The sequence below is a fragment of the Engraulis encrasicolus genome, chromosome 14 (assembly GCF_034702125.1).
Source record: "Engraulis encrasicolus isolate BLACKSEA-1 chromosome 14, IST_EnEncr_1.0, whole genome shotgun sequence".
Classification (NCBI taxonomy): domain Eukaryota; kingdom Metazoa; phylum Chordata; class Actinopteri; order Clupeiformes; family Engraulidae; genus Engraulis; species Engraulis encrasicolus.
The window spans coordinates 46,009,605-46,019,604 of NC_085870.1; the positions used below are offsets into that span (position 1 = coordinate 46,009,605).

The following is a 10,000-nucleotide window of genomic DNA, read 5'->3' on the forward strand; positions in this document are numbered from 1 at the left end:
TGTCTGTTTGTGTTGGAATGTGTCTCTTGTGTGTCCGTTTGTGTCTGCGAGCCCAGTATGCTTGTCTGCATATCTCTGTGATTGCATTTATACTATAAGCGCATGTATGTGTAATGGAGGTGATCTGCGCCAGTTTGCCACTCGGTGCTCGAACCCTCCAACTACCAGTCAACGCTACAGTTCGGGTATGGGAAGCACAGCACGATACCGCTGAACTAAAGGTCTAGACCGATAGCTCAACACTACTGAATCTGATACTGTATTAGGCTTTGAGAGGGAGGTTTACTAACGTTCCGCTTAGGGCTGCACAATATATCGTAAATGTATCGAAATTGCGATATCAAGAGTGGCAATATAGGAAATATCGCAAAAATGACTTAATTATCGCCTACAAATAAAACATTTCTGTGCAGTCTAATCACTAGCTGAATATCAACAAATGCCCAAGAAGCCCGCCATGACCAAAGCCACGCCCCCCACACAGACCGACAAATAAGTGACAAGAAAAACACTCGGCTGTATTTCTAAATATTCTTTAAATATTGTTATCGAGGCCTTGTTTTTAATATATCCATGTAGGACCTGTCACATTAATAAAGACATTTTAATTTGGAGTGCCTTAGTCAGAGAACTTATTCTCATTTTTTTTATCCTGATTGTTATCCAGGTATTGCATGCCGTTATCGAGTATCATTTTTTTTTCTGATATCGTGCAGCCCTAGTTCCACTCCATACTCTACTAGTTTGCATCTGTTACATACTATACTACACTCCATAAAAAGCATATGTAGTGTGCACACACTGCAGCTACCCTTATCATTGGCTGTGTGCAATAATAGTGAGCGTGAGCCCGCCGTGTGCTGTATATTTGTGTGTGCAAATGTGCTGGGTGTGAAGACAGGTGGCTTCCTCAGAATAGCGAGCTCTACCTCCCCTTGTAATGACAGGGTGCCTGCCTGCCTGCTACTCCATGCAGGGAAGCCGACAAGGGGGGACAAAGGGGTCAGCTGTCCCGGGCCGAGGGAGATGGGGGCCCATAATTGGGTCCTCATTATATTTATGTATTGGGTAGGGGGCCCTTTCAGATGATTGTGTCCTGGGCCAGCCAAAGCTGTCAGCGGCCCTGACTCCATGTACACTAAAAATTGTCCTGCAACCACTCACATGTTCAACACAGGCAGACACACATGCCCATACAATAGCCATGCATTACCACCAACAATATAGACAGAAACACAGACACACAAATAAATGCACACGCACACATGGGCGCACGCACGCACGCACGCAAGCACACACACACACACACACACACACACACACACACACACACACACACACACACACACACACACACACACACACACACACACGCGCACACACACACACACACGTGCACATGCTCTCACACATCACATCTCTTACTCGTCCTCTCGGTTCCTGCCTCACCTGGACAGCCTCTGCACTGTATGGCTTTGTATGCTTGTTATTATCATGATGTTATTCATGAATTCTGCATTGGTTCTGTCATGGCCCCATTGTGCCGTTGAGTGGTAGAGGTGAACTCGTGTTGCATGTGGCCTTGGCATGAGGTGGTGACAAGCAAAGCCCACCTGTAGGAGCCATCAGGTCACACGTGACCGGACTAATGTGCTGCCTGCCATATTTTTCACTGATTTTGTGTCTGTTTTTTTCCTCTCCCTCACTCTCTCTTGCGTTTCTCTCCTCTCTCTTTCTCTCCCTCCCTCTCCCCCTCTCTCCCTCTCTCTATGTCTTTCTCTTTGATCTCTCTCTTGATCCTTCCCTCTGTCTTGCTTTTCCTCTCTTTTTCCATTCCTCCCTGTCACAAACCCTCTTTTCCCCCTCTTTTCTCTCTCCATCCCTCCATTTCTCAATCCCTCTCTTTTTTTCTTTCTGTCCTGCTCTCTGCTCTCTCCCCATCTCTCTATTCCCATCTCTCTCTCTCTCTCCATCTCTATCTCTCTCCATCTCTATCTCTCTCCATCTCTCTCTCTCTCTCTCTCTCTCTCTCTCTCTCTCTCTCTCTGGTCTGATTTCCTACAGTGATGCCAAACACCCAGCGTTTCCTGGGCAACAGCCTGTTGCTGTGGACTAATCTGGCGGTGTCTGTGACATTGCCGTGGCAGCTGGAACTCATGTTCAGAACGCGGCAGCACAGCTCCACCCTGGTGCACCTGACAGCCGGGCAGCACCACAACCTCACATTACAGGTGAGAGACACATGCACGCGCGCGCACGCACGCACACGCGCACACACACACACAGCATACGCACATACATATAAATGTAATCACACAAATACAGAACAGACACACATACTCAGACACACACAGTCACACAGAGATACACTCAAAAACTCACACTCAAACTCTCTCTCTCACGCACGCACGCACGCACGCACGCACGCACGCACGCACGCACGCACGCACGCACACACACACACACACACACCTCAGCAAGCCAAACGAGTGGTGTTATGGGATGACACCTACTTTCCTACTTTATGCCCACTGCCCACCTGACACCCATAGAGGATCCAAACACCCACACCATCTCACGTCCTCTATATGCACAGACACACACACACCTCTCACTCTCTCTTTCTCTCTCTCTCTCTCTCTCTCTCTCTCTCTCTCTCTCTCTCTCTCTCTCTATCTATCTATCTCTCGCTCGCTCGCTCTCTCTCTCTCTCTCGCACACACACACTTTTTAACTCTCACCCTCTTCAGCGTGGGTGTCAGTGTGATGGTGTTCTGTTCTGGTGGTGAGATAATGGCACATGTACAGCACAGTACAGTACTTCACACTTGTGAATGATCCCAAACTGCTCTGCTCTGCTCTACTCCACTTCAACCCTCCCCAGCATTCGCCCACGCACCGCGCACCGTCCAAATGGACTAAAACACTGAACTGTTCTGTCCTTTATCATGGGAAAAGTATCACCCTTTGTGGAATTAGTTTGGGACGTAAAGTCCATAGTCATTTTTGTATATATATGCCAAGTTTGTGGGTGTAGTGTAGGTGGCGTGGGAATGGAGGCTTGTAAGGTGCCATATTATGTCATATTGTCATTATGTCCATATACACAGTATGGGTCAGTTGTATTTATTTACTGCTTTTCAAGACACGAAAATGTCTCGCACGCACGCACACACACACACACACACACACACACACACACACACACACACACACACACACACACACACACACACACACACACACACACACACACACACACACACACACACACACACACACACACACACACACACACACACACACACACACACACACAGACGGCAATGCCTATTAAATGTATTCTATTCAACCTCGTGCAGTCTTTTCCACCACAGGCCAGCTCTATTAGCTCTGTTGACTGATGTGATCTCTGTCTGTGGGTGGCAGCTCTTCTGCATTTTAGATTACATAAAAGCTGAAATGGCTCAAAAAGCGCTCTCGCTTCTGATCCAGTCTACTCGCCTACTGATCTAACTGTGAAAACACATGTAGCTCCATGTGTGGTGGTGAAAGATCCTTCCACCTCATCGTCTCCCCACAGGACGTGGTCCTGTAGTCATCACTTTACATCAGTGTCACTCTCACTCACATAACACACACACTCCTAAAAACTGCACTGGTGAACTGGTGCAACTGGGACCTCTGCTGGAGCGCCATCTGTTGGTTGGGGAGAGAACAGCAGCCAGAGGGTTTATTATAAATATTTCATAGGCAGCAGAACAAAGGCAACCAAATTACCAAGCTGCTGCTGCTGCTGCACCCCAAGCCTTTGAAAGGGGCTGAGTGGCGGGCACGCAGGCAGGCCAGATGTTGTCATAGTTACAGTATGCATTATTATGGTATGGAAGGCTTCTGTGAGTCAGAGGAGGGGAGTTGGTGTGAGGGGGAAAATGTCTGTTCATTAAATGCCTATAGTCACTGACTTGGAAAAGCATGATCAAAGTAGAATGGTGATTGTGTTTACTCTATGTGTTTGTTTGTGTAAGGGATTTGCATTTGTTGTTGTTTGTTGTTGTTGTTGACTGCTGCTTGTTCTGTCCTGTTTGTCCTTCACATGGTAATGTTGGCGATGTCTGTGTTCTTTTCCCTGCCTTTCCCCTCCTTCATCTCTTTCTCTTATTTGCCTGTGCTCTGTTCCTCCTCTTCCTTATATTGTGTCTTGATGTTGTGGTTAACACTTCTATCTGCTCCTCTTCTTCTATCTCTCTTTCCCCTCTCTTCCGGTCCTGTTTTTCCATGGTGTCCTCTCTCTCTCTCTCTCTCTCTCTCTCTCTCTCTCTCTCTCTCTCTCTCTCTCTCTCTCTCTCTCTCTCTCTCTCTCTCTCTCTCTGCCTCTCTGTCTCTCTCTCATCCCTTTCTCTCCCTCTCCCCTCCTCCTCTCCATCTGTCTCCTCTCCTTTACCCCATCTCTCTTCTCTCTCTCCTTCCATCCTCCTGTCGTCTCTCCCTCTCCTCCCTCTCCCTCTCCTCCCTCTCCCTCTCCTCCCTCTCCCTCTCCCTCTCCCTCTCCTCTCCATCCTCCTCTCCTCGTCCCTCTCCTCTCTCCCCACCACCTCTACCCTCTCTAATCTCTCTCTCCACCCCCCTCCTCCCTCCATCCCTATTCCTCCTCTCCTCTCCTCTCCTCCCTCTCCACTCCAGGTAAGGGAGGGCAGGCTGCAGTTGCTGCTGCAGCGTGGGGAGGACTCTGGGCTGTCTCGTCTGGATGACGCGGTGGTGAATGATGGGGACTGGCACCACGCCCAGGTGGAGCTGCGGGCAGCGGCGGGGGGCACGGCCGGGCGACACAGGCTGGTGCTCACCTACGACCACGGCCTCTACACGGTGAGACACGCGCAGGAACCATGTGCCCATACGGGGACCATGTGCTCATACAGGAACCATGTGCCCATACGGGAACTACATACACATACGGGAACCACATACACATACAGGAAATGTGCGCATACGGGAACCACATACACATACAGGAAATGTGTGCACACAGGAACCATGTGCAAATGCGCACAAATGTACATTCCTGCCGCCCCTCCCCTCTCTCTGTCACTCACTCACTCACTCACTCACTCACTCACTCACTCACTCACTCACTCACTCACTCACTCACTCACTCACTCACTCACTCACTCACTCACTCACTCACTCACTCACTCACTCACTCACTCACTCACTCACTCACTCACTCACTCACTCACTCACTCACTCACTCAGGCCTGCGAGTGATGACACAGAGATGCACATGAACACACATGCACACTCACAATGTACACGGTTGCCTGTGCAAACAGATATTGCACAGATGGAGAATTCACACACCAGTACACACACTACCAGTGACATTTTATCACATATTAACTGTCACACAAATTTGATGCAGTCGGCAAACATGTCACTTGGACATTATGAAACAAATCAGCACCCAAGATATCAACACATGATGTACATTCACAGAAATAGGATGCCGACATCAATGTTCAGAGTAACTGCAAACGTAAATGGTTCAGAAAGTGTGTTCAGCATTTTTATTGGTCACTGAGCTGTGTGGAATCCCATGAAGATGTGGGCGATGTTTGTTAGTGCGCCTATCGTTACTGCCGGGTCCCGGGTTCGATTGCGGCCCAAGGTCGTTTCCCTATCCTTCCACATCCTTCCCTAACTCTCTCTCTCCCCACTCATTTCCTATCATTCTCACTGTCCTATCTGAATAATAAAGCTTTAAGAGGAGTAAGGACTTTTTCCATAGTTCTTCTAGAATTTCACTGCAACACTCTAGAACTCCCATAGAACTCTGTGGTAAAAATGTTGGCAAAATGCTAATCACATATTTGTGATGGTACTCCTCAAAGGGTAAAAAGCCACAAAACCATAAAAAAAGAAAATAAATCCCATGATGATGGGCGATTTCCCCCACCTCTCCAAAAGCTCCCCCAACATCCTTCCTCCTCTCTAATGCCCATGTAAGCGTGGCGAGGGAGAGGAGGTGCCCTGTCCTCATGGCGAGGGAGAGGAGGTGCCCGCGTGGCGATGCCACTCATCCGAGTGAAGGAGGCATGCTGCTGGCGGTGGCGAATGCTATGCCATCTGCAGCTACCCGCTGGGGGATGTAAATACGCCGCGGAGTGGGCATATGGAGGGGCATGACACGCCGTATGACAGAGAGATCAAACAGCGAGTGTGTGTGTGTGTGTGCATGTGTGTGTGTGTCTGGGTGTGTGTGTGTGCAGGACTGCTGACAGCTTTGGCTGGGCCCGGGACAAAAACATCTGAAAGGGCCCCAAACCCAATTCATACAATATAACGAGGATCCAATTTTGGGCCCCCTCTCTCCCTGTGCCCGGAACAAGAGACCCCTTTGTCCCCCCCTGTCAGCTTCCCTGTGTGTATTTGTGTGTGTGTGCGTGTGCGCGTGCGCGTGCGCGCGCGTGTGTGTGTGTGTGTGTGTGAAGACATGATGCATTTGTGTATGATTGTACATGCGTGTGATTGTATTATTTTTGTTGGTGTGAGAGATTTTTTTAAGTATGAGTGCGAGCTTGTGTTCCTGCACAGGTGTTGTTGTGTGCCGTACTGTATGTGTAATCCATGTGCGTCAGTGCGTGTATGTGTGTGAGACACTGGTGTGATTTTTGCGGGTGTGTGTCTGGTGTTGTGTGTTCTTGTGTGTGCATGCATGTGTGCAAGGGTGTGACGACTGGCAGCCCATCTGTTACATGAGGGAGAGATTAAACTCATGGAATTGATGATGTAACATGGGAGCCAATAAAGAAAATCAACAGAAAGAAAGAGTAGCCCAGTTGTCTACAGCAAAGTCCTAAGGGAAAGAGAGTCGACTTTGCATGTTAAATGTTAAATTTTTTAGTTTTGTCTGATTGTACCACGTTAGAATACTGTTACTGTGTACCGGTACTGATACTTCCTCAATTAAATTGTTATATGATACAAAAATTTGAAAATGTACTGCTGATTGTCTCGGTGTCCCTCACAATTTTATATGTGCTATATGGGTTGGTCTACAGTATACTGTATATCTCCCATAGTTACCAAGGTGTGTGTGTGTTGAAGTACGTATTATGTGTTGATTTGTGCTGTGTCTGTATCCATTTCTGTGTGTGGTGTGTGCATTCGTGCGTGCATGCGAGTGTGTGTGTGCGCGCGCATGTGCATGCCTGGGCGTGTGCTTGTGTTTGTGTGTGTGTATCTGTGTGTGCGTGTGTGTGTGTATGTTTTGTATGTAATCTATGTGTTGGTTTGTGCATGGCTGCAGGCCAGTATGGAAGTGGACAGTAAGCTGAAGGGAGCCAAGCTGAAGACTCTGAGTGTGGGTGGACTGGCTGGCAATAAGGACCAAGTGCTGCAAGGATTCAGAGGCTGCATTCAGGTGGCCTACTTTTCCTTCTTACCTTACTTGTTACCTAGTTCTCTTTCTCTTCTTCTTCTGTTCTGCCCTCTCTCTCTCTCTCACTCTCACTCTCACTCGCTCTCGCTCTCGCTCTCGCTCTCGCTCTCGCTCTCGCTCTCTCTCTCGCTCTCTCTCGCTCTCTCTCTCTCTCTCTCTATCTCTCCCTCTCTCTCACTCACTCTCTCTCTCTCTCACTCTTGCTCTCTCTCTCTCTCTTGCTCTCCCTCTCTCTCTCTCTCTCTTTCTCTTTCTCCCCTTACTTGTTAACTTGTTATCTTTCTCTTCTTCTCTTTCCGCTCTGTTCTGTTCTCTCTCTCTCTCTCTCTCTCTCTCTCTCTCTCTCTCTCTCTCTCTCTCTCTCTCTCTCTCTCTCTCTCTCTCTCTCTCTCTCTCTCTCTATCTTCCCCCCACCCACATATACATAGTTATTCAAATGCAGCTGCATTCCCCCTACAGCGTACTTTGATCACAACTTTCCCTATAGAGAAGGTTTTTATTCATGTATGCAATTGTGTCTGTGTTTTTGACCGGGTCTTTCTATTGCCTCAGGTAACAATAGTTATGATATTGCAGTCCAGCAATTTTTCATTTGATGTTTAGCATACAAGAGTTATCCAATTATATACTTTATGTTATTAATGTGTTATTAATGATGCCGATTAGAATTGTAAATGAATTGCTATAGGCTGTGTTGTACTGAAGCGACAGACTGTCTGCCTGCACTTGTCTCCTTAGGGTCTATAAACAGCATTGTTTTTCTTTGTGTACTGACTGTCGTCTCTGAGTAGAGAAGAAGTGATGGTGAAGTAAATTCAGGTGTCCAGCAACAGATAAACATAACACATTTTGCACTGTCTGTCATGTTGTGGTATCCCCAGGGTCTATATGTTATTCACAGTTAGGGGTGGGCGATATGACCATATTACATCGTGTACAAGATCGTCTCGAATCGTCTTGCAGTGAGGATGTTTACTATCAGTATCAGAGTGATGTCTACTTACTTAGTGTTGTTGTCTTAACTTTTATTCTTTACATTATTGTGCACCTTATGAGAGTGTCATCAGTGTGTTTACATTTGATTAATTGCTAATTACAAATTGCAACTACCGGTACATAAAATGCCTGTTTTCGTTTTTTTGTAGTTTTTATTTTTCTGATGGATGATCGTGATAAAAAAATCTGAATCGAGATTTTATATTAAAAAAATCGTGATTTGATATTTTTGCCATATCGCTCACCCCTAGTGGCAGTCCCTATTGTTTTTCTATGTGTACTGACTGGCATTTCTGCCGTGTTGTCAACAGGGCCTGCGTATTGGTGACAGTCCCAGCAGCATGGTGGCCCTGAGTCTGTCCCAGGCCCGCCGCCTCAACGTGGAGTCGGGCTGCAACGTGCCGGACCCCTGCGCCTCCAACCCCTGCCCTGCCAGCAGCTACTGCAGCGACGACTGGGACTCCTATTCATGCACCTGCCACACGGGTAGGGTAGGGTGTGTGTGTGTGTGTGTGTGTGTGTGTGTGTGTGTGTGTGTGTGTGTGTGTGTGTGTGTGTGTGTGTGTGTGTGTGTGTGTGTGTGTGTGTGTGTGTGTGTGTGTGTGTGTGTGTGTGTGTGTGTGTGTGTGTGTGTGTGTGTGTGTGTGTGTGTGTGTGTGTGTGTGTGTGTTTGTGTTTGTGGGCATGCGCACGGGTGTGTTTGTGTATGTGCACGTGTGTGTGCTCGCGTATGGTTCTGCATTCGGGTATCAAAAGGATAACAAAATATCTCATATAATTACCCCATAAATCTGAAAAAAATTATATTTAACTTGATTTTGTTTTGTTTAGATTTTTTGTTACAGTTGTTTACTTCCTTCTTGAGGTCAGCAGTCACTGCTGCTGTTCTCCTGTTATTCCAGTGAAGTCATCTCCACTCTGGACCCATCTGTCATGTATCACTCATATCACTCTGTCCTGATTGTGTCCTTCTCTCTCACAGGTTACTATGGTACCAACTGTACGGACGGCTGTGCGCTGAACCCCTGCGAGCACCAATCAACATGCACCAGGAAGCCAAGCTCCTCCCACGGCTACGTCTGCGACTGCCCCAGCAGCTACTTTGGCCAGTACTGCGAGAAAAAGTGAGTAGCGTTTTTGTTTTTTAAACAGTGGCCATTTACATACCTTGTTGTCGTATGTTTGTCGCCCTAGGCTTTAACGCGGTGTTTACAACCTCATTTAAACACATTAACACTAAATTATTAGCACAATGTTGGCTGGGCTGAAGATTGGGCAGTGGTGCTGTTTATCTCCCTGCCTGTAGGGTGAGGTGTTTTAGGATTAGTTGGGATGTGGGAAATGTACTTGCAAGGTGTTTAGCTCTGATACCATGGCCAGCTCATTGCTGAGTGTGTTCCACTCGGGGTGAAGGCAAATACGACATTTTCACAAGTTTGCTTTATAATGAAGTGGATGATGAAGTGAGCCAATGATGGTGTATAGCAGGGGTTCCCAAACTTTTTTCTGCCGGGACCCCCTTTTGGATTTACGAATATTTTCGTGACCCCCCTCCCACATCATTTT

General features: G+C 47.4%; 1 protein-coding gene across 1 annotated transcript in view; it reads left to right on the top strand.

The window, feature by feature from the left end:
• celsr2 (cadherin, EGF LAG seven-pass G-type receptor 2) overlaps nucleotides 1-10,000 on the top strand; it is a 137,342-nt gene that overhangs the window by 103,104 nt on the left and 24,238 nt on the right. The window contains exons 10-14 of the mRNA XM_063215926.1: nucleotides 2,065-2,231; nucleotides 4,684-4,866; nucleotides 7,307-7,420; nucleotides 8,746-8,920; nucleotides 9,417-9,558. Of these exons, the coding sequence (XP_063071996.1) occupies nucleotides 2,065-2,231; nucleotides 4,684-4,866; nucleotides 7,307-7,420; nucleotides 8,746-8,920; nucleotides 9,417-9,558 (781 nt within the window). The remainder of the gene's footprint in view (nucleotides 1-2,064; nucleotides 2,232-4,683; nucleotides 4,867-7,306; nucleotides 7,421-8,745; nucleotides 8,921-9,416; nucleotides 9,559-10,000) is intronic.